The sequence below is a fragment of the Cetorhinus maximus genome, chromosome 11 (genome assembly GCF_964194155.1).
Source record: "Cetorhinus maximus chromosome 11, sCetMax3.hap1.1, whole genome shotgun sequence".
NCBI classification, from domain to species: domain Eukaryota; kingdom Metazoa; phylum Chordata; class Chondrichthyes; order Lamniformes; family Cetorhinidae; genus Cetorhinus; species Cetorhinus maximus.
This window is the reverse complement of record NC_135889.1, coordinates 63,983,526-64,008,338: the sequence shown is the minus strand read 5'-3', so window position 1 is coordinate 64,008,338 and position 24,813 is coordinate 63,983,526. Positions and strand designations below refer to the sequence as shown.

The 24,813-nt window shown below is 42.5% G+C and overlaps 1 protein-coding gene across 1 annotated transcript in view; it reads right to left on the bottom strand.

Annotated features, from left to right (window-relative positions):
• The window catches only part of phgdh (phosphoglycerate dehydrogenase), a 58,900-nt gene that overhangs the window by 22,563 nt on the left and 11,524 nt on the right, over positions 1 to 24,813 (bottom strand). The window contains exons 4-6 of the mRNA XM_078552122.1: positions 19,659 to 19,713; positions 16,644 to 16,742; positions 3,969 to 4,101 (exon numbers count right to left, since the gene is read on the bottom strand). Of these exons, the coding sequence (XP_078408248.1) occupies positions 3,969 to 4,101; positions 16,644 to 16,742; positions 19,659 to 19,713 (287 nt within the window). The remainder of the gene's footprint in view (positions 1 to 3,968; positions 4,102 to 16,643; positions 16,743 to 19,658; positions 19,714 to 24,813) is intronic.

The following is a 24,813-nucleotide window of genomic DNA, read 5'->3' as shown; positions in this document are numbered from 1 at the left end:
TCACTTGCTGGATACTAACTTAATGTGATTCATTTACGAGGACATCCAGATCCCTCTGTACCACTGTGTTCTGCAATCTCTCTACATTTAAATAACATACTGCTTTTCTATTCTTCTTGCCCATGTTGACAACCTCACATTTTTCCACATTATACTCCATCTGTCAGTTTTTTGCCGACTCACTTAACCGATCCCTCTGCAGCCTCCCTATGAGCTCTTTACAACTTACTCTCCTGCCTGTGTGTCATCATCAAATTTAGCAATCATATTTGGTCCATTCAACCCTGTCACTAATATAAATTGTAAATGGTTGAGGCCCAGCACTAATTCCTGTGGCACTCCAGTCGTTACAGCTTGCCAACCTGAGAATAACCCATTTATCACTACTCTTGGCTTCCTGATAGCTAACCAATCCCCTATTCATGCTAATATGTTACTCCCTACGCCATAAGTTCTTATTTTGTGTAGTAACCTCTGATGTGGCACCTTATCAGATGCCTTTTGGAAATCCAAGTATACCACATTTACAAGTTCCCCATTCTCCATGTTGCTTGTTACTCCCTCAAAGAACTAATAAATTAGTCAAACATGATCTCCCTTTCACAAAACCATGTTGATTTGCCTGATTGCAATAAGATTTTCTAAGCATCCTGCTATAACCTCCTTAGTAGCTTCTAGCATTTTCCCTATGACAATGTTAGGCTAACTGGCCTGTAGCTTCCTGCTTTCTGTCTCCCTCCTTTCTTAAATAGAGAGGAGTTACGTCTGCTATTTTCCAATCTGAAGGGACCTTTCCAGAATCCAGGGAGTTTTGCATCCACTATCTCAGCAGCCACTTTTTTTAAGACCCTCGGATACAGGCCATCATCTCCTGGGGACTTGATAGCTTTTAGTTCTAAGTTTTCTCAGTACCCTTTCCCTGGTAATTGTAATTGTTTTAGGTTCCTCCCTCCGTTACACTTCTTGATTTACAAATATTTCAGGGATGTTATTTGTGTCTTCTACAGCAGACGCGACACAAAGTATCTGATCAATGCTTCTGACATTTCCTTATTTCCCATTATTAATTCCCCAGACTCGCTCTCTAGAAGACCAACGCTTCTTTTAAATACTCTTCTTTTTAAATACTTGTAAAAACTCTTACTGTTTTTATCTTTCTAGCTAGCTTTCTCTCAAGCTCTAATTTCTCCCTCTTTTTTATGTTAAGTAATTCTTTGCTTAGTTTTAAATTCTGTCCAATTTTCTGCCCTACCACTAATCTTTGCACAGTTGAACACTATTTCTTTCAATTTGCTGCTATCCTGAACTTCCTTCGTTAGCCATGGATGGTGCATTCTTCTCCTAGGGACTTTCACTAATAGGGTCTGACACTAATTGGCCTAAAGTCTCCATTTTAGGGAGGGAAAATTCAGCCTGGGCTCCTGAAAAGGATTATTATCCAGTGACCCATGTTGGTGGTACATGAATGGATGTGAGGTGAGGACAGAATCTGGATCTCCACAGCCTAATACTCTCCTGACATTTACTGTCAAAGCTGCCCCTTGGATGAGGTATTAGAGCATATCCATGGACAATACGTCAGACAAGATGTTAATGCCTTCAAGAGAGCAAATTGACAAGGCAGAGAGAAAAAAATACAACTTAATTACACAAGTCATTCAGACATTGCCAAAATGCAATACGAAATAGAAAAGGTATATTGTATTATTTAAACTGAGACAATTTCTTACGTTATTAAATGATCCAAGTATACAGATAAATATGAAAACATTACATAATTTCTTTTAATTATCCAATTTAGAAAAACATTTGCAAAATTGACAATTACCCCAAGAAATTACCCAGACCTTGCAGTTAAATGGGAGGAATATAGGAAACAATTAACAGTTCTACATCGTAAGTCTTTCAGCTACCATTGTTTTCAATTTCATGAAGTTTTAAATTATTTAAAATGTTTTCATACACATTAACTGGGCAATTCTGCTGGTATAAGTTGGATTCTTTCTTCTCTGCTAATCATTCTTCTCCTCTGCTGAACGTTCAAATGCAATTACCCTGATTGAACAAATAGCACCAGTTCTTGGGCAAATGAACAGCTTGTAGTAGTAGTGTTTTATCTTAGTGGACAAATGTATTCAGGGTCAGCATGATTAGAAGTGCATATTCCATAGCAAATTAGCATATAAAGTGGTTTGTGTGGAGATTATTAAAGTTCGTGTAAGATTTCAAGAAATAATGCATGCAACCATCTTTAACTTTAATGAATTCAGAAAGGAGCAGAAAATTACATATGATGAGTACAACTGGAAGATTAAATTGGTATTGTTTAAATAAAACATTTGACAATAACAAAACTCGAAAGTTGTGCCCCAAAGTGCCCTTGCAAGACTAATAGAACTAAATCTTTATTGCACCAAGTCCCACTCACCTATCACTCCTATCCTTGTGACAATCGTTCTTGGTTCACCCAAAGCCTCAAATTTAAAATTGTCATTCTTATGTTTAAATCCTGTCCTTACATCTTTAATCTCTCCTAGATCTACAAGATCCCAGAACCCAATTTCTCTGTTCATCCTCCCCTCAATTTGTCCAATACCACCCCCTAAACTGCCCACCACCTCTCCATTCCAAAACCCTTTCAACTTTCTCTCCTCTTACAAAATGTTTTTTTAAGGAAGAATCTCTCAACAGAATTTGGGTCACTTCCACTAGTATTTCCTTTGGCTCCAGATTCATTTTTCCTTCTGCTTTTGAGGTGCTTTGGAATATTGCTCTATCTTAAAGGTGCTATACAAATTCAACTTTTTGCTACTCTCAGCCTTGATCTCACTATTTCCTCTAATTCAAATAGAACTTCTCTGTTGCTGTATTTTACTCTAAATTGCCTCACGTTCTGTTTCCTGAAAATACTTCTTTCCCTTCAACAACTCTTCAATTTTTATAAAATGGAAGCCTTTCCAAGATGTAAATACTGCCCTCATATTTGGAGAATCTTTTTTTTATGGTTCACTTGCACTCATGGCCAAGATACGAGGAAAAGCTTCTAGTCTGATAAGCAATTTCAATCTCTTTCTAGTCTTCAACTTCTTGCTCTCATTTCCTCTGTCACAACCATTATGCTTCATCTGTATTTAATGATGCTAATATGAACAATATGCCTTTGAGCTTACTTCTTTTCTAAATTCCAGATGCACCATTTTAAACAATCTTCTTTCACCCTATATCCTCACAATGTTAGAAGCAAGACTTACCACCATTTAATTTCTATTTGATTGTTTTGGACTTCTCTCTACTTCACTCAGTCTTGCCTTCATGACTATCTTCAATCTCTTAAAATCATAGATTTTTGTCAAATTTTGTCACTGTTTCTTGATTTGTCTTGTCCTTTTTCTTTATTGTTTCCAAACTTGGTGTAACTGCACCATGTGTATTGGCCCCTAACCTTTACTTACCCAATTATAAAGGGAAATTAGAGTCAACATGCTACAAGCAGGTTATTCAGGTGAAAAGTACTAACAATACATATCTTGTTGGTCAACAACTTATAAAAAGATGAGTTAATGATTTGACAGTACAGCCTTCGCCAAACCATTAATCTGCTTTTTACCTTTTGCAGATGCTGACTAACTTACTGCGCACATCCAGAATTTTCTAATCTTACTTCAGTTTTAGAACTTATGTTTCCAGATCACTTAGAATTTGATGGTGTTTAAAAAGGTAGTAATATATCCAACCAGATAATTTACTGTTCACAACTTTAATTGCATTAAAAAATAGTTACTCAGAGATCTCCCTAGTGCCAGGGGTGTTACTGCAGTGGCTGAAAAGGTAGGTCTCCACTGAGGTGAGTAGTTCAACATTTGAAATAAATTATATATCACCTGCATCAACTATTATACTTCAAGGCCACACAAAAATGAACATGTTCCTTTAAAATCACATGCAACAGACAACAAACACAGACTTACCTCTGGTAGATGGTGTTAATGGAGTGTGGACAGTGATGAAGTCACATTGCGGCCAGAGGTGTTCCAGAGCCAGGAATTCTACTCCAAAGGTAGCTGCCACTTCAGCAGGAATGATTGGATCATATCCTATGGTCTGAAATAATAATTTCAAAATGTGTTTGCTTTTACTTCATAAGAAGCTTTTTGATTTCTCTCAGATTCAAAATTTGTATTGGGTTCAGCAGATAAATGTCTTTTGACGGCTAACTGACAACAGCTTAACATGATATATTTAAGGTAATAAAACATTCCAAATGTGCTTCATAAAGATGAAAATAATCAGATACCATGGAGTGTTGAAGGGTTATGGATAGTGACCAAAGGCAAGATCAAATTGCTTGAATTTTTGAGGTGAGTCTAGAGACAGAAATGCAGAGGAGTTTAGGGAGAGCAATCCAAAGTGCATGACTGAGAAAGCTGAAGGTTTTGTGACCGAAGATAGGGTAGAATAGTGAGGAGGAATGATGGGTGTCAGAACTCAGGCAGAGTGAAGCATTGCCAGGTCATTAAATATTGGGCCAAAAGTGATTGTTGTGTGGTGAGAAGGGCAAGGACACAGGAGTTGGCCTCATGCAGGAGATGAGCTTGTTAAGGCCCTATTGGGTAAAATGAGAGAGATATGCTGGAATTTTACGTGGATGCAGTAGCCCCACACCCTAGCTAGAAAGTCAGGGGCAAGCCCACCACCGCTTGACCGAGTCGCCCACAGACATTTAATGACTATCGGAAGACAGAGAGCTGTTGGCCAAGCATATGATGGCAGCTCTCTTGTCCCTGCAGTGCCACCAGTAACAGTGCATGCACTCAGATTTCAAGGTGTCCAGGTTGGCAAATCCCCACGAAGGTTAGGGAGTTGTGGGGTGACAGGAGGCACACTACCCCCCCAACCAGCAACGAGACCACCAGGTTTTACCCGACAGCCTGGACACTTGGCCCTGGCACCCATTGCCATGGGAAAACGCCAACAGTGGCAGGAGGCAGCACATGGTCAGGTTTGCAGGCCAACACCCTTCCCACCGCAGGTAATTTCCATTAGAGGCAGGCTAGGGTGTTGCTGCCATGGCACCCAATTTTTTACCGCTACCCCCAACAAAAGGGGTGAAATTCCAGTCAGAGTCAGGACAGAGATATGTGAGGGAGGGAGAAGGAAATGACTAGATGGTCTCAATTGACAAGACATAACAATTCACGAGATTCATGAATCAGCTTCATGAATACTCCATTTATGAAATGCTCAATAAACTAAATTTGAAACCATATGTTAAAAATACTAGCTGTCTGACTAATTAATTAATAGTCCCGAATGTGACTCTGGCATGCAGAAATACAAAGAAAGCACTGTTATAAACATAGTCTGCTTGTCTGTTATTTACATTAGGAATGCAAGAATGCTTTACAGTAAACTGGATTAGAGAAATGCTTTTAATATGAACACTGCACTATTCAATAACATAGCACTCAAAAACCATCAGAGAGAAGGAGCGAAAGACAGAGAGATACTGAGTGAGACAGGCAGAACAGACGCATAGGATGGAGCGCAAGCGCGAGACAGACTGAAAGGGGTGGGGCGCCCGAGGCCTGGGCAGAGGCGGGGCGCCCGAGGCCGGGGCGGAGGCGGGGCGCCCGAGGCCGGGGCGCCCGGGCGGGATGCATGACAGTCTGAAGTGCACCTGCCAAGCGAGATATCGCATAAGTGTGCGATGATATTGGGACACTTGCGCAAGGTGACTTTCGCTGGCGAACAGGTCGGGCGCACACCCGCCGCAGGATGTAAACTTCTACTCAGAGAGTGAGACGGAAAGAGAGGGAGAGAGAGAGGCCATGACAGACAGACGGGGGGAGGGAGGGCACGACAGACAGAGAGGGAGGGTGGCCATGACAGACAGAGAGGGAGGGAGGCCATGACAGACAGAGAGAGAGAGAGAGGCCGTGACAAAGAGAGAGAGAGGGGGAGGGAGGGAGGCCATGACAGACAGAGAACGGGGGAGAGGGAGGCCATGACTGACAGAGGAGGGGGGGGAAGAGGGGAGCAGGCCATGACAGACAGTGAGGGGGGAGGGTGGCCATGATTGACAGAGAGGTGGGGGAGGCCATGAGAGAGGGAGGGAGGGAGGCCATGACAGAGAGGGAGGGAGGGAGGGAGGCCATGACAGAGAGGGAGGGAGGCCATGACAGAGAGGGAGGGAGAGAGGCCATGACAGAGGGTGGGATGTAATGAAACCAAGACAGAGGGAAGGGGCAAGACAGAGAAAGGGGGAGAGGGGGACAGAGAGAGTGAGAGGGCAAGACAGAAAGAAAGGGAGCATGATACGGAGTGGAAAATCAAGAGCGAGAAAGGGAAGAACAGGAATATACGCAGAGAGACTTGCATTTATATAGCGCCTTTCATGACCTCAGGACACCCTAAGGTGCTTTACAGCCAGTGATGTACCTTTGAAATGCAATCACTGTTGCAATGCAGCAAATACAACAGCCATACTGTTGTATAGATGACCAAGGTTCCACAAACAGCAATGTGATAACAACCAGATAATCTGCTTTAATGATGTTGGTTGGGGTATAAATATTGGCCAAATAACAGGATGATCTCCCATGATCTTATTCAAGATGGTGCCATGGAATAAGATCATAAGACATAGGAGCAGGAGTAGGCCATTCGGCCCATCAAGTCTGCTCCACCATTCAATGAGATCATAGTTGATCTGATGATCCTCAACTCCACTTTCCTGCCTTTTCCCCATAACCCTCTATTCCCTTACTGATTAAAAATCTGTCTATCTCAGCCTTGAATATACTTAAGGACCCAGCCTCTACAGCCTTCTGAAGTAAAGAATTAGACAGATTAACTACCATCAGAGAAGAAATTTCCCCCTCATCTCTGCTTTAAATGGACGACCCCTTACTCCAAGATTACGCCCTCTGGTCCTAGACTCTCCCACAAAGGGAAACAACCTCTTAGCATCTACCCTGTCAAGCCCCTGAAGGATCTTATACGTTTCAACAAGGTCACCTCTCATTCCACTAAACTCCAATGAGTACAGGCCCAACCTACTCAACCTCTCCTCGTAAGAAAATCCCTTCAAACCCAGGAAATTAACATTAAGTTTGAGAGTGAGAAACTTGGGTCTGAAACAACTGTACTAAACCTAAATAAGGGTAATTACAAAGGAATGAGAGCAAAGTTGGCTCGAGTGGTCTGGGAAAGGAGTTTAGCAGAAAAGACGGTTGATGAACAATGGCAGACATTTAAGAAAATAGTTCATGGCTCACAACAAAGATATATCCCAGTGAGGAAGAAGGATTCAAGAAAGGGGATAAACCAACCAAGGAAGTTAAAGATAATATCAAATTAAAAGAAAAGACATACTGTTGCGGCAAAGAATAGTGGTAAGCTATAGGATTGGGTAAGTTTTAAAAACCAACAAAAGATGAACAGAAAATGAGGGAGAAAATAAAATTCAAGGGTAAACTAGTAATATAAAAACGGACAGTAAGAGCTTCTTTAAATATATAGAAAGGAAGAGAGAGACCAAAGTGAACATAGGCCCCTTACAGAATGAGGCCGGGGAAATAATAGTCAAAAAGAAAAGGGAAGCATTCGTAAGGGCTAGAAGGCTGGGAACAGATGAAGCCCGTGGAGAATACAAAGAAAGTAGGAAGAAAATTAAGCAAGGAGTCAGGAGGGCTAAAAGGGGTTATGAAAAGTCACTGGCAACCAGGATTAAGGAAAATCCCTAGGCTTTTTATACATATGTAAAGGGCAAGAGGGTAGCCAGGGAAAGGGTGGGTCCACTCAGGGACAGAGGTGGAAATCTGTGTGTGGAGCCAGAAGAAATGGGAGAGATACTGAATGAATACTTCTCATCAGTATTCACCAAAGAGAAGGACCTAGCGGTCGATTTGTCTAGGGAAGAGTGTGTAGATAGCCTGGATCATGTTGAGATCAAAAAAGAGGTGTTAGGCGTCTTGAAGAATATTAAGGTGGATAAGTCCCCAGGGCCAGATGGGATCTACTCCAGAGTACTGAGGGAGGCAAGGGAGGAGTTTGCTGGGCCTTGACAGAAATCTTTGTATCCTCACTGGCTACGAGTGAGGTCCCAGAGGACTGGAGAATGGCCAATGTTGTTCCATTGTTTAAGAAGGATAGCAGGGATAATCCAGGAAATTACAGGCCGGTGAGCCTTACGTCAGTGGTAGGGAAATTATTGGAGAAGATCCTTCGTGACAGGATTTACTACCATTTGGAAGCAAATGGGCGTATTAGTGAGAGGCAGCATGGTTTTGTGAAGGGGAGGTCGTGTCTCACTAACTTGATCGAGTTTTTCGAGGAAGTGACAAAGATGATCGACGATGGAAGGGCAGTGGATGTTATATGCATGGATTTCAGTAAGGCCTTTGACAAGGTCCCTCATGGCAGACTGGTACAGGAGGTAAAATCGCACGGGATCAGAGGTGAGCTGGCAGGATGGATACAGAATTGGCTTGGTCATAGAAGACAGTGGGTAGAAGTGGAAGGGTGCTTTTCTGAATGGAGAGCTGTGACTAGTGGAGTTCCTCGGGGATCAGTGCTGAGACCTTTACTGTTTGTGGTATACATAAATGATTTGGAGGAAAATGTAACTGGGCTAATTAGTAAGTTTGCAGACGACACCAAGGTTGGAGGAGTTGCAGATAGTGAAGAGGATTGTCAAAGGATACAATGGGATATAGATCGGTTGGAGACTTGGACGGAGAAATGGCAGATGGAGTTTAATCCGGACAAACGCGAGGTAATGCATTTTGGAAGGTCTAATACAGGCAGGAATTACACAGTAAGTGGCAGAACCCTTAAGTGCATCAACAGGCAGAGGGATCTGGGTGTACAGGTCCACAGGTCACTGAAAGTGGCAATGCAGGTGGATAAGGTAGTCAGGAAGGCATATGGCATGCTTGCCTTCATTAGCAGGGGTATTGAGTATAAAAGCTGGGAAGTCATGCTACAGCTGTATAGAACCTTGGTTAGGCCACACTTGGAATATTGCGTGCAATTCTGGTCACCACATTACCAGAAGGATATGGAGGCGTTGGAGAGGGTGCAGAGGAGGTTTACCAGGATGCTGCCTGGTCTGGAGGTTATTAGCTATGAGGAGAGGTTGGAGAAACTCGGATTGTTCTCACTAGAGCGACGGAGATTGAGGGGCGACTTGATAGAAGTTTACAAAATTATGAGTGGCATGGACAGAGTAGATAGTCAGAAGCTTTTTCCCAGGGTGGAAGAGTCAATTACTAGGGGACATAGATTTAAGGTGAGAGGAGAAAACTATAAAGGTTATGTGTGGGGCAAGTTTTTTACGCAGAGGGTATTGAGTGTCTGGAATTCGCTGCCAGAGGAGGTGGTGGAAGCAGGTACAATAGTGATGTTTAAGAGGCATCTTGACAAATACGAATAGGATGGGAATAGAGGGATATGAACCCTGGAAGTGCAAAATGTTTTAGTTGACGGGCAATATGATTGGCGCAGGCTTGGAGGGCCGAAGGGCCTGTTCCTGTGCTGTACTTTTCTTTGTTCTTTGTTCTAATAATGGGGATCCAGGAAATGGCAGAGGAGTTGAATAAACAATTTGCTTCGTTCTTCACGGTAGAAGACACTAATAGCATTCCCATGTTAAACAATCAAGGGGCAAAACAGGGAAAGGAAATAAATACAATAACAATCACTAGAGAAAAGAACTAGGGAAACTAATGTAGCTAAAGGCCGATAAGTCCCTGGACCTGATGGGTTGCATCCTAGGATATTAAAAGAAGTAGCTACAGAGTAGTGGATGCACTGGTAGTAATCTTCCAAGAATCCTTAGATTTTGGAAAAGTCCCAGAGGATTGGAAAACTGCCAATGTAATGTCTTTATTTAAAAAGGGAGGGAGACAAAAAACAGGTAACCATAGGCCAGTTAGCTTAACATCTGTCATTGAGAAAATGTTGCAGTCTATTATAAATGAAGTAATAGCAGAACATTTAGAATTACATAATCTAATCAAGCAGAGTCTGCATGGCTTCATGAAGGGGAAATCATGCCTGACTTATTCGAATTCGTTGAGGTGGTAACACACAGCTTTCTGCAGTGAGAGAATCTAAGGACTCTTGGAAGATTACTACTACTGCGTCCACTATCTCTGTAGCTACTTACTTTAATATCCCAGGATGCAACTTTCCCAATCCTCTGGCTTACCACTAATCTTTGCCACATTGTATGTTTTTCTTTCAATTTGATACTATCCTTAACATCCTTGGTTAACCATGGTTGGTTTATCCCCTTCCTAGAATCCTTCTTCCTCACTGGGATATATCTTTGTTGTGAGTCATGAACTATTTTAACATGTCATTGTTCAACATCCATCTTTTCTGCTGAACTCCTTTCCCAGTCCACTCCAGCCAACTCTGCCCTCATATTCCTTTGTAATTATCCTTATTTAAGTTTAGCACAGTTGTTTCAGACCCAAGTTTCTCACTCTCAGCTTAATGCTAAATTCTATCATGTTATGGTCACTGTTTCCTAGGGGATCTTTTACTCTGAGGTCATTTATTAAACCTGCCTCATTACACATTACCAGATCCAAAATAGCCTGATCCCTGGTTGGATCCACAACATATTGTTATATAGAAACTAGAAGCAGAAGTAGGCCATTCAGTCCTTCAAGCCTGTTCCACCATTCAATATGACCATGGCTGATCCTTTATCTCAACGTCATATTCCTGCTTTCTCTCCATACACCTTGTTGCCCCTAATACCCAAAAATGTATCAATTTCTTTCTTGAAAATACTCAGTGACCCGGCCTCCAAAGTCTTCTGTGGTAGAGAATTCCACAGGTTGACCACCCTCAATGAAGAAATGTTTCCTCATTTCAGTCTTAAATGGCCTACCCCAGATCCTGAGACTGTGGCCCCTGGTTCTAGATCCCCAACCAGGGGAAACATCCTCCCTGCATCTAGTCTGTCTAGCCCTGTTAGAATTTTATACGTTTCAATCAGATCCCCTCTCATTCTTCTAAACTCCAGTGAATGCAGGCCCAGTCAAAGCAATCTCTCCTCATACGACAGTCCTGCCATCCCCGGTATCAGCCTAGTGAACCTTCAATGCACTCCCTTTATGGCAAGTATATCCTTTCTTGGGAAGGGAGACCAAAACTGCATGCAGTACTCCAGGTGTGGTCTCACCAAGACCCTGTATAACTGCAGTAAGACATCCCTACTTCTGAACTCAAATCTTCTTGCAATGAAGGCCAACATACCACTTGCCTTATTAATTGCTTGCTGCACCTCCTTATTTACTTTCATTGGCTACTGTACAAGGACACCCAGATCCCCGTGTACATCCACATTTCCCAATATATCACCATTTAAATAATACTCTGCCTTTCTGTTCTAGGAAACTCTTCCCAATACACTCTATGAATTCTTGCTCATGGCTACCTCTGCCAATGTGATTTTCCCAGTCTACATGAAGATTAAAGTCGACCATGATTAATGTACTGCCTTTTTTTTTAAACATGCCCTCATTATCTCCTGATTTATTCTCGGTCCCCTAGAGTATAGCTACTGTTAGGGGGCTCTATAGACTACTCACACCAGTGTCTTCTTCCCCTTGTTATTTCTTACCTCCACCCATATGGATTCTATATCTTTCGATTCAAAATCATTTCTTGCTATTGTACTTATTCCATATTGTACTAACAAAGCTACCCTACCACCCTTTTCTTCCTGCCTGTCCTTTTGAAAAATCACATACACTTGAATATTTAGTTCCCAGCTTTGATCTCCTTGTAATGGCTATAAGATCATACCCATTAACCTCTATTCGTGCCATAAATTAATTTATTTTGTTCCAAATACCATTTGCATTTAAATAAAGAGCCATTACTTTTACCTTTTTATCATTTCTGCCACCCCTTTAACCTTATTTGCTGCGGTTTTTTTTAATGTTTGTACACTCTGTCCCTTCCTGTCACACATTGGTATCATCACCAAAATAGCTGCCCTGCAATGCTGCTATATCCTTTTGCTTTGAAAGCCTACATATCCCCTCTCCAGAACCCCACCCTCTATTTACTTTAAAGCCCTCTCTACAGCCTAGTTATTCAATTCACCAGGCACTGGCCCCAGCACGGTTCAAGTGAAGCCCATCCCACCGGAAAAGCTCCCTTCTATCCCAGTACTGGTGCCAGTGCCCCATGAACTGAAACCTATTCCTCCCACATCAATCTCTGAGCCATGCATTTAACTCCTTAACTTTACTTACCCTATGCCAGTTTGCCCGTGGCTCAGGTTGTAATCCCGAGATTCTGTGGGAGATTCTGCTTTTTAATTTAGCTTCTAACTGTTCAAATTCTTTCAGCAGAACTTCCTTTCTAGTCCGATCAATGTCATTGGCACCAACATGCACAACGACAACTGGATCCCTTCCCTCTCACTCCAAGTTCCTCTCCAGCCCTGAGGAGATGTCCTTAACCCTAGCACCACAGCCTTTGGGATTCATGATCACGGCTGCAGAGAACAGTATCTATCCCCCTGATTATACTGTCTCCTACCACTACTACATTCCTATTTCCTCCCCTTACTTGAATGGCTCCCTGTACCATGGTGCCATGGTCAGTTCGTTCATCCTCCCTGCAGTCCTTGCTCTTGTCCATGCAGCTTGCAAAAACCTCAGTAACTGTTGGACAACTGCAGGGGCTGAAGCTCCTCGAACGCTATCCCCGGGTCCCCATACCTGCCTCATCTGCAGTCACACCCTTCTGTCCCTGATCACAGACCAAATTTGAATTTCCTAATCTGAGGGGTGTGACCATCTCCTGGAGCAAAGAATCCAGGTAACTTTACCCTCCCGTTGTGGCACATTGTCTGCAGCTCGGACTTCAGTTACTCAACTCAGATCCGAAGTTCCTCGAGCTGCAAACACTTACTACAGATGTGTTCGCTCTGGATCATCTTGGTGTCCAGCAGCTCCCACATGCTGCAGCAGCAACATATCACCCATCCTGCCATCACTATTGTATTTTATTTATTACTTAAATACCCTAGTATCTCTGCTCTTTACACTTCATTGGAAGTTTTTTTTTTAAAAACACACCAGTATCGATCTTATACGTAACAAGGTATTTTTAAGAAAGAGAGAAAAAATACTAGAGACCTAAACACAAACCAATGACCTTACTTTTAAGACCAGAAATATGCACCAATCAGCTGCTTTCCCTGCACTCACATTACTCTGTGGTTCATTTAGTCCTTTTACATCCACCTACGGGCCTCAGTTTAACAATTCATCCAAATCATCGCACCTCTGACAGTGCAGGATTCAGTAAGGCACTCAGTGGGTGCTGGCCTGGATTATGCGATCAAGTCTCTGGAGTGGGACTAGAACTCACAACTCTGCCTGACTCAGAGGGGAGAACACTAACAATTGAGCCATGGCTGAGACAATTGTTCCAACTACCTCTGGCTTTTATCCACCTTAATTTTTGTGTAGCTAGAATCATCAATCTTGCCTATTCACCTCCTTGCTCTGAATGTGACTCTGGCATTTTGGAATGCTCTGAAGTGGTGAAAGATGCTATATTAATGCAAGTCTGTTTTTTTCCTTTCACTAGTTTTTGAATGCTAGATTACTGAGTAGGTATTTGGTGGTGCAAATAGAACTTCAGTTTTTTGTTAAGTTCAATAACTGGGAATCTTCATGTATCAACAACTATATAGAAGATAGAGGGATGTAGAAAAAGGTTACTGAATTATATTTCACTGTTTTGGAGAACTCTTAGCTCATTGCAGTATTCATCCAAAATAATAGAATAATTGTTTTGATATCATTCAGTCCTACTTTTTATCACCCCACTGATTAAAAGCATTACTGGATGCTTACTTTCATAACGTTTCAATGGTAGTATTGTTCACACTTCACTGGGAAAACAAAGACTGATCACAGCATTATAGAAATCAGACTTCAGAAAATTCCAGCTGCAGTTTGAATAATAGCACAGCTTGAGTGATTAAATCAAACTCCTAAAACCTTCAGACATATAAAATTTGTATGTGTAAAAATTCAGGTACTGGTCTTTTCAAACTTAACGCTCTATTTATAAACCAAATTTGGGTTCGTCTTTGAAGAAAGCTGAGAATCTATGGTAGGCCAATATTTCTGCTAAGCTCAGGACTCAATTGACATTCTAAAAGCCACATATTTCAAATCAAGATTTCCACGAAATGTGATTAATTACACATAAAGTACTTCTTATTTGTCTTTTAACTGTAGTACTATGTGATAGCAGGGCATTGGTGACACAGGAAATTTTAGTACAACATCATGGAAGATGCATTCTGTTTTGCAATGAAAGAGAAACAAAATTCAGCCTCCATGTATGTTTAAATGATCTGCATCGTATAGATCTTACCAAGTTATTACACCCTCCACGTAACTTTGGGAAGATGTCATAAGTCCTGTATTGCATTAGTCAATCATTGTATGCTATTTACACAAATCAAACAGTCAACAAGATCCTCAGAACAACAACTTTATTTCCAGCTTTTCTCCAGATATCTTGGAAGTATTCCAGACGCTTATGATAATTGTGAAAGTTAATAGTTATGATCAGTGCATTTGAGTCAGATTGATCACCTAATTTAACAGGGAGCTGGATTTTACGCCCCCCGCCCCACCAGCTGTGTTTGCGGCATGGGGGCACATAATATATGACAGGGGGCGAGCCCATCACCTTCCTGCCCACTCCCAACCCAGTCCCCATGAAGCAGTTGGCAGGCAGGTGCTGAAATTGGCAGCCCGCCCGCCATATTTTTCAAAATTAATTGATGGGCAATTGAGTTTGTTAACAAGCAAACTGACCCAAATATTATGCTGCCGGCACCATAATGCAGTTGGCGTGGGTAGGCAGGTGGGAGAGAGAAGGCCGCCTTTAAAACAACTTTGTGGAAAAGGTGGGAAGGGGACACATCATTTGGGGCGGAAGCGGGTGATGCCCTGCACACATCAGACACACTCCCACCCTCAAAATGTTCCACCCACTTTGTTCTTCCCCGCCTGGTCTCCAAGTCCCACTCACTAACCCTCTTCCTAGGCTCCTCAATCCCTCCCCATTCAAAACCACAGACTTACAAGAGTCTGGTGGCCATATCTTCTTTATTCTGGTGCCTCCTTGCAGTCTCAACAGCACTCACTACTGAGTTCTAGCGCTGCTGGGACTGTTAGAGCTGCTAGTCAATCTGATTGGGTAATACGCCGCCCCCCCAATGAATTTCAGCCCTTGATTTAGCAATGCTCCCTTATTGATACTGGTTACACTCTTACTACAGCATGACTGAAAAGGAATATTTTTATTTGCAGAGCAGGGATTAAAATTCAATACATTGGTCTACGTAAATTCAGTTTTAATGGCCGGCAATGTTTGATATTCTATCATAGAATCAGAGTCGTAGGGGTCCACAGCACAGAAAAAGGTCCTTCGACCCATCGAGTCTGCGCCAGTTAAACAAGTACCAAACTATTCTAATCCCATTTTCCAGCACTAGGCCCATATCCTTGTTTGCCATGGCATCGCAAGTGCACATCCAAATACTTCTTAAATGTTATGAGGGTTTCTGCCTCTACCACCCTTTCAGGCAGAGAGTTCCAGATTCCCACCACCCTCTGAGTGAAAAAATTCTTCCTCAAGGGCTAAACCTCCTGCCCCTTAACTTAAATCCATGCCCCCTGGTTATTGATCCCTCCACCAAGGGGAAAAATTCCTTCCTGTCTACCCTTTCATAATTTTATACACCTCAATCTCCTCTGCTTCAGGGAAAATAACCCCAGTCTATCCAATCTCTCCTCATAACTAAAACTCTCTAGCCCAGGCAACGTCCTGGTAAATCTCCTCTGCACTCTCTCTAGTGCAATCACATCCTTCCTATAAGCTGGATTCCAGAACTGCACGCAATACTCTAGCTGTGGCCTAACCAGCATTTTATACAGTTCCAGCATAGCCTCCCTGCTCGTATATTCTATGTCTTGGCTAATAAAGGCAAGTATCCCATGTGCCTTCTTAACCACCTTATCTACCTGTCCCGCTACCTTAAGGGACCGGTGGATATGCACACCAAGGTCCTGCTGATTCTCAGTACTTCCCAGAGTCCTACCATTCATCATGTATTCCTGTGCCTTGTTTGTCCTGCCCAAGTGCATCACATCACATTTATCTGGATTAAATTCCATTTGCCACTGATCAGCCCATCTGACCAGCCCGTCTATATACACCTGTAATCGAAGGCTATCCTACTCAATATTTACCACCCCACCAATTTTTGTGACATCTTGTGACATCAGTTGCTCATTTCAAATAAATTTTAACTTCCTCATATTTCATATAGAGTAGTAAAGCATTGGAAGATCAATCAGGTCATATCAATTTGAATATTTAATCTTCTATCACAAAACCCCTCACCTCGAAGTATCTTGTGGCACAGGAAAGCAAACCGTCTCTTAGCAACAGGTAATTTTATTATGCTTTCCATTTCACAGTATATATTTTCACCCTGCAATCTTTATGTGCTAGTCATTTATGAATGAGGATTTGAAAGTTAATTAAACTTGTGACTTACCACACAGTGGCATTACCTTCATTCCAAATGATTGCATTCTAGTTGCTACTTCCTTGCCAATTCTTCCAAGTCCCACAATTCCAAGGGTTTTCCCAAACAGCTCCATGCCCATGAACTATAAAAAAATGAAGATCAAGATAATCTGTTTAAGTCACAAACTTTAAATTTTAGATTAAACTTTAGAACAGGGGTAAAATGACGAATACATCTCCTGCCATTTGTGTTTTCTCCTATGTTCTATCTTTCTTTCCTAACCATGTTCTATCTTTCTTTCCTAAGAAAATGAATCACATGGGAAATGCTTCACCAGCAGCCAATGGGGAATTCTACATACATTGCAATGGGTCACAGCATGCTATTAGACTGTGCGGTGCAGGGGACATTACAGCTGAGCCTGGTACAATTCTCATCTGACACCAATGTGTGTGCACATTTCAGCAAGATGGCTGAATAGTGAATGTGGCTTTATTCCCAGCTCCACCCAAACGACCGTGACAAACTGCAATGCCCCAGTACAGCACAGCTGAGAACAACTAACAGCACAGATTGACTATCAAACTTAGACATACCTAGTCCATATAGCACAAAGCAGACATGGGGCAGAATTTTGCCTTAGTCCGGCAGGCTCGGTGGGGGCGGTCAGGAAGCCACCCACTGCCCATGATCAGGGCCAGACTGCGATTTCACACTAGTGGGCCAATTAAGGCCCATCCAGCACGAAACGCGAGTGGCACTGCTCAGTGCTGCCTGTGTTGGGGGTGGGCGGGGGTGAAGGAGGTTGAGCACGAACTTCGCATCTGCACACCGGTGCATGCTTGAAAATCTCCCTGAGGCACAGAGCTGCCTCAGGGTGATGAACAGTCTTCAAAATAAAAAATAAAGATGTTAAAAATGTTATAAAATATGGCCCCTCATGTAATTCTGTCACATGAGCAGGGACATGTTATTAATTAAATTTTTAAATTTTAAAAAATTTTAATTTTCATTTGCTGTTGGAAACCCCATCCCACTCATGGATGAGGTTTCCAAAAAATGCAAAGGCCACTTGGCCTTTTCGCCTGCCCGCCAACCATAAGGCCTTTTTAGACCTTAATAGGCCTTTTAACTGTCGGCGGGCACGCCGGGGTCAGCAGCGCACCCGCCAACCGAAATATCATGCGAGTGCACGATGACATCAGGACGCTCGCCTGACATTATCATGTGTCATTTTACGCTTGGTCACGTGCCCGCCTGATGAGATAAAAATTCAGCCATACGAATTTATTGACCACCCATTTTTTCATTATACCAGCCCTTTTGCCAGTCCAGATGAAAATAGTTAAAATTATAGATTTAACAACAAAAACATCAACGGAACACATTCTGTACATCACAAGAGATTTCCAGGCGACTATTAGCAAAGTGGCAAAATTACAACAATTATATTTGATAAAATTACATCAAATATATGGGCAGTGGCTCCATGTTTGACCTCAAGATGAACTTCTGACCATATATCAGCACAATCACTATGACTACTTGTGCAACTTCCTTCCTAACAGCACTGAGTGAGTGAGTATCTACACATGGGGAAGAAATTTCCCCATTTGGGTGGTGGTGGTGGTGGTGGTGGTGGTGGGGGGGGGGGGGGGCGGCGGAGTTCAGGAGCAGGCGTGTGCAAGCGCATCTCTGATCGGCGCCCCCAATCAAGGGTGCGCCGCCATTTTAAATGGGTAGGCCAATTAAGGCCCGCCCAGCGTGACGTCCGCCAGGAAGCGCTATGCGCTCCCTGTGTGGGCGGAGGGGGGATTCACTAAGCTGAGAGTGCACTCTTTCATGCATGCGCACAAAAGAGCGCACTCATCTCCTTGAGGTTAAGTGCTGCCTCAGGGAGATCGGCGCCAAATCCAAAAATGTGAAACATAGACAAATAAAATTTCCCTGACATGTCTCCTCATGTGACATTGTCACATGAGTTGGGACATGTCCATCACTTTTAATTCAACTTATATAAAATTTTTAAAAACCTACATGAAACCTCATCCCGCCCCTGGATGAGGTTTCATGCTTTTTCTGAAGCCCACCAGGGTTCCCGGCCTGCCTGCCAACCTTAAGGTTGGACGGGCAGGTCCTTTAACTATTTCAATTAGTTTTTAAATGGCCTCAATTGGCCATTGACAGGTCGGCAGGTGCACAGCTGATTCGGTTGCGCCCCCGCCGGCCTGAAAATTTAAATGACGTGGGGTGACATCGGGAGTTCCGCCCAACGTCATCCCAGTCATTTTACACATTGGCGAATGGGCCCCGCCCCCCGCACTCAATATCCTGCCCATGGACTGCAGCAGTTCAAGGAGGTAGCTCAGCACTACCTTCTCAAGGGAAAGTAGGGATGGACAACGAATCCTGGTCTTGCCAGCGACACCTATAAAAGAATTTAAAAATTGCCCGATTTCGCTCCTGCTCATCAGCTGCCGAAACGCTCATCCATGACTCTGTTACCTCTAGACTTGGCTATTGCAACACACTCCTTGCTGTCCTCCACATTCTACCTTCCCTAAACTTCAGACCATTCATAATGTTCCATTTACCTTTCATCCCTGTGCTTGCCGGCCTCCAGGTAAAATCTTAAAATTCTCATTCTTGATTTCAAGTCCCTCCATGGCCTCGCTCCCCTCCCTATCTCTGTCATCTCCTCCAGCCCCATAACCTCCAAGATATCTGCATTCCTCCAATTCTGGCCTCGTGAGCATCCCTGGTTTTAATTTCTCCACTATTGGTGGCTATGTTTTCAGCTGCCTAAGCTGTAATATCTGGAATTCCCACCCTAAACCTCTCTGCCTTTCTTTCCTCCTTGAAGAAACTCCTTAAAACCTGCTGCTTTGACCAAGCTCCTGACCATCTGCCCTAATGTTGCCCTTTGAGACGTGGTTTCAAAACTTGCTTTATCATGCCCCTGTTAAGTACCCTGGAATGTTTTATGTTGTTGTTGTATACTTTGTAAATTTTTCCTTCATTTCCTTGTGTGTTTGCACTATCCATACCTCCACCTTACCTTCTTTCTCTCCCAGTTTCCTCCTCTCATGGAAGCAACACCCTGTGGAATTTGCCTGCAATAACAATTTAAATCTTATTTCAATTAATCACAGCTGCAAAACCAAACACTCTGCTGTTAATCTTTACAGAAATCAAACTGCAGTCTGCAGCAAATCAGGATATGACAACGGAATTGGATCAAGATGCATGGGATTGATATCCACTGTTGAAAAAAGGCTTAAAAATAGTATGAACATACAAAAATGGCAGACAGGATAAGACCAACATGTTTACCAAGCCTGTGCCACCCTGCATGATGCAACCCACACACATCATTCAACACATCCCACCCCCATGCCTACAGTTCTGGAATCTTCTGGGAAAGGCAAAAGGATAGAAAATCTTTAGGTTAATATAGGCAAAAATGCTGGTAAATGCCCCTCAATTCCCCAGGCAACCAACCAAGCTCTAAGAGATCAAGGTGACTGGAGCCAACGCTATAAACCAACCTATCTCCTATAACTCATGATGATATCTTCCACTCTCAGACATTTGTCTGGTTCCCTTTGCAAGGTGCAGTGAATCCACACTCGCGGTTGATCACTCTGAAAATTAATATTTCCTAATATTTAATATCTAATCTCTTTTCTTTCATAACTAGTACTGGTGTTCCTAATTCTCCACTGCCTATTTAAATAAAGTAGTTTCCACATGGATAGAATCTAATATAATTGAAATCTTTGTTCCTCAGAATTAAAACTCCCAGCTCTCTAAACTTGTCCTGAAAGTAAGAGCCCTTTTCTGACCTTCTTCCAGAACCTTTTTTTGTTCCCAGCATTTGAGGCAAACAAAACTGAACACAGTTATCCAGCAAAAAACACGAAACTTAAGAGACATTAGAGATCAAGACAGAAGTGAGATTTGGAAGTTGTCCTCATAAAATCAGCATGAAAACCCTTTGCAAAATCATACAGTAAAGATAGAACAATCACTACAAATTTCACACTCCTTGTGAAAGTTGCTATGCCAGAAGGACAAAGATACTGCCATGAACATAAGATGTGAGGCTTTAATTTTCATGTAGATTGGAACAGTAATTCAAGTCAATGAATTTATTGAGTGTGTTCAAGAGTTTGCTGGACCAGCGTGCTCTAGAACCAACAAGAGGGCAAGTCATACTGGATTTAATAATTAGTAATGAGTATTGCTGAAAAAAAAAGACACGCTGTCGAAGCTTTTTGTCTTGCATTCATCAGGACAGACGTAAGACTGCAACATTTCAAAGGGAGCAACAATTTAAATTGCATGAGAAAAGGAAGCTGGTTGGTGGGCAAGTTAACTCTGATTGGGCGAGGCATTGTCATGGAGAATGCACAGGGAAATGACCCCATGCTTTTGTTTCATTCAAAAAAAAGGCGCAATGCCTTGATATATTCCATCAGAGTTGACTTGAACACCAATCAGCACCTTTTCTGATGCAAATTGTTTCTGCCTTTGAAATTTGGCATTCTTGCATCTGTCCTGATGAGTGCAAGGTAAAAAAGCTTCGAAAGTATTTCTCTTTTTTCAGCAATGAGGGAAAAATTTATTCAACAATGATAATAATATGATCAGATTCAATGTTAGGTTTGAAAAGGAGAAAATACAACATTTATCAAGGGCAGAATTTTATATTTGGCGTGCACCCGACACGCCAGAACGTAATATGACGCGCAATGACGTCGGGCATGCATCCCGACGTCATCGTGCTATCTCACGATATTTCGTTTGGTGGGTGTGCACCAGAGCCAGCTGCACGCACGCCAATAATTTAAAAGCCTATTAAAGCCATTAACAAACTAATCAGCTTCAAATTTACACTGCCCATCCAACCCAACGGTTGGTGGGCAGGCGAAAAGGCCAAACGGCCGTTAGATTTTTTAGGAAATATTATCCACAAGTGGGATGAGGTTTCCTAAAGCTATTACAAATTAAATAAAAACTTTCTTTTGACATTAAAAACATGTCCCATTTCATGTGACACAGTCACATGAGGGGACTTGTTTCATTAAATTTTTAATGTCTTTAATTTTTTTAAAAAGCGCTTCAATCTCCCTGAGGCAGCTCCGTGCCTCAGGGAGATTAAGGCGCTCTTTCCCACGAGTGCGGCTCTCCCTCCTCCTCCCATCCGCACAGGCAGCACTGAGCGCTACCGCTTGCGATCCACGCTGGGCGGGCCTCAATTTTCCCACCCCCATGAAATCGCGGTGCGGAGCAGGTCGTGGGCGGCAGTCGGTTCTGCGACCACCCCCGCCCGCTCCCGCCAAGCCCGCCCGACCCATGTAAAATCCTGGCCCAAGTTTCCAGATTAAGACTTACTTTTGACAGGATGAAAGAGACTGACAACTGCAGGTGACAGTGGGAAGTGTTCAAAAAAGAATTTAGCTTAATACAGGACCATAATATATCCATTCAGGGACAATACCTTAAACGAAATAAAGCAGCCTTGGTTAACAAGAATGGTGAGAGATAAAACTAAAGAAAAGAGCAAACAAACGTGCAAAGAATAGTATAGATACAGAGGATTGGGAAAGATATAAAGAACAGAGACAAAAAATATACTAACTGCAAAAGCAAATAGAAAATTAAACTTGTAAGAACTTATAAAGATTAACACAGTTTTTCTAATTATCTTAGAAGGAAAAGGGCAGTCTTTTAAAAACACATGCAGGTAATATTGCAAATGAAAATAAAGAAATGACAGACTTGTTGAATAATTACTGTGCGTCTGTCTTCATAATAGAGGAAAAGGTGAATATAACTTGCATTTCAAGGAACCTAATTAGCTAAAGGTATTAAGAAATATGGAGCCAAGGTGGCTAGATTGAGCAGGGATAAAGATCAGACATGATCTCATTAAATCACAAATTGGGCTTCAGGCCCCACTCCTGTTCATATGTTCTGCATTGACCCTACTAAAAACTGATGTTAAGAACATGAAAAGTGAACTTTTAGTCCCCCTCTTGTGTCTGTGTGAACTACCATCTATCAGGTTCTAGCAGCTCTCATTAGAACAATTCTCACAACTGTCAAAGAGAAGATATATTCCCTTCTGTAGCACATCTATTATCGCTCTCAATAAACATGGATAAAACTGTGGAATAAATATTGATTTGAAAAGCTAATATTTGAATTCATTTGGAACTGCAGGAGAATTGGACCTTACCCTCATCCTTTCCTCTCCCCACCCCCAAATAACAAAGAGGTTGGACTGTTCTGACGGTGGACTGAGAAATAGCATGACACTTCATACCCTAACCCAAATTCTACAAAGAAAAACAGTCCATATAAAACCTATCCAACATCATTACCATAGTAATTACCTCAGTCTGCCTGCCAAGAATATTTGGGTATCCAGCTCAATAGGGTCAACTAAAACTAGACAAATGTGACCAAAGTACAAACCATATATGTATATCTTTCAAAGTTCAATTAAAAATTATTTCTAAATTTTTGAAAGCATAACAGCACAGCAGGGGAGGGGTGGTGCAGAATGCATTTTACCACTTGCATACTAAGTTCCTGATATAAAATTTGAACCAACAATTAAAAGTTTTAATTTCAACTACCTTATCATGGGAGATTTTGAGCTCAGATAACTACAGGAATAGATCTTTCATTCCTGAAAAGAGAGACATGTTGCTGAAGCTTTTCATCTTGCACTCATCAGGACAAATGCAGGGATGCCAAATTTCAAATACTCATAACTTATACAACAGGAGAAACCAGATGTTGGTTTGCTGGCAAGTCAACTCTGAATCTCCATGGCAATGCCTTGCCCAAAGCAAATGGGAACTACAGGCTTCACAAACTTTGGCAAGTGACTGATTGATGCCAGTTACATAGGCTGTACGTCCCCATTGACTGATCGAATCAAACAAGGTGTTCCCTTGGCTGTTCTAATAGGCAGAGTACTGACTGTACACAACCAGCCCACACTTATAAAACCCAGACAAAACATGTTAGATGTGATTCTGCCATTGGGCAGCACTTGCTGAACAATCCTAAGTGTGCTAATAGCTACACTAACAACCAACTTAAGATAATCAGTGAAGCTCATGATGTGGCTCATATACGCTTGCTAGAAGTGACATACGTTCATCTGCAGGAACCCATTCTCTGCAAACAAAAGGAATATGTTCAAACCTTGTACCTTTTTTGAATTATCCGGAAGCATGGGGAGCCTATAATTCCCCATTGCTTTCTTCGTGTTAATGTCTCAGAGTTGACTTGCCAACCAATCAGCACCCCATTTCCCGTGGTATAAATTGTTGTGATTGTTTGAAATTTGGCATTTCTGCATTTGTCCTGATAAGTGCAAGATGAAAAGCTTCGACATGATGTCTCTCTTTTCAAGCAATATTCAAGTCCTATATCACCAAGCGACAGATCTTTCATTGTTCAGAAAAAAGGAAAACAATTCGTGCTTGACTCATGTCAGCCTATATGATTCACTATAGCTGGCTGCTTTGCAGCAAAGACAGAGACTGTGGAGTAGATGCCTTCTTCAGCAGCCAACAGTTTGATGCAAGGTAAGCAAGCACAAAGACAGCAGCTCATCAATGAGTGCAGCCAGACAGAGGCCAGGATTTTTCAGATGTTGGAGTCTCCCTTACTGTCAAGGAGATGGTGACAAACAAATCACCGCCGATACTGGCTGCCCTGCAGCCATTTCATGCTCCAAGGAACATTGACTGGAGGCACAATTTCCACCCCAAACTCAGGAAGAAGTCTTGCCTCAGAGAGCTACTGCAGCCAACCTGCAAATAGTCCCCAAAGTCCAAGTCCCGGCAGTCCAGAGCAGACAGGTTTAGGGGTCTCAGAGCAGGGATGGGAGATAAGGCCTGGGGGTGCAGTGGCTGGGGGGGGGGGAGGGGGACGACGCCAGAGTGGAGTAGGGGTGTTAGTGGAGTGGCTGGAGGGGAGGAGAAAGTACGTGCAGTGGGCCGACCTTTTTTTTTGGTTGGGGGGGGGGTGATGTTAAAAGGGGAAGCAGTTGATGCAGGCACCCCCCGTACCCTTCCTGACTGTGGCCTGAGCAGGGTCACTTTCCAGGAATCCCCACCTGCCCCTAAAAAATTAGGTTGGGTGGGAAATGGTCCTAAAGTGGTCATTAATTGGTCAGTTAAGGACCT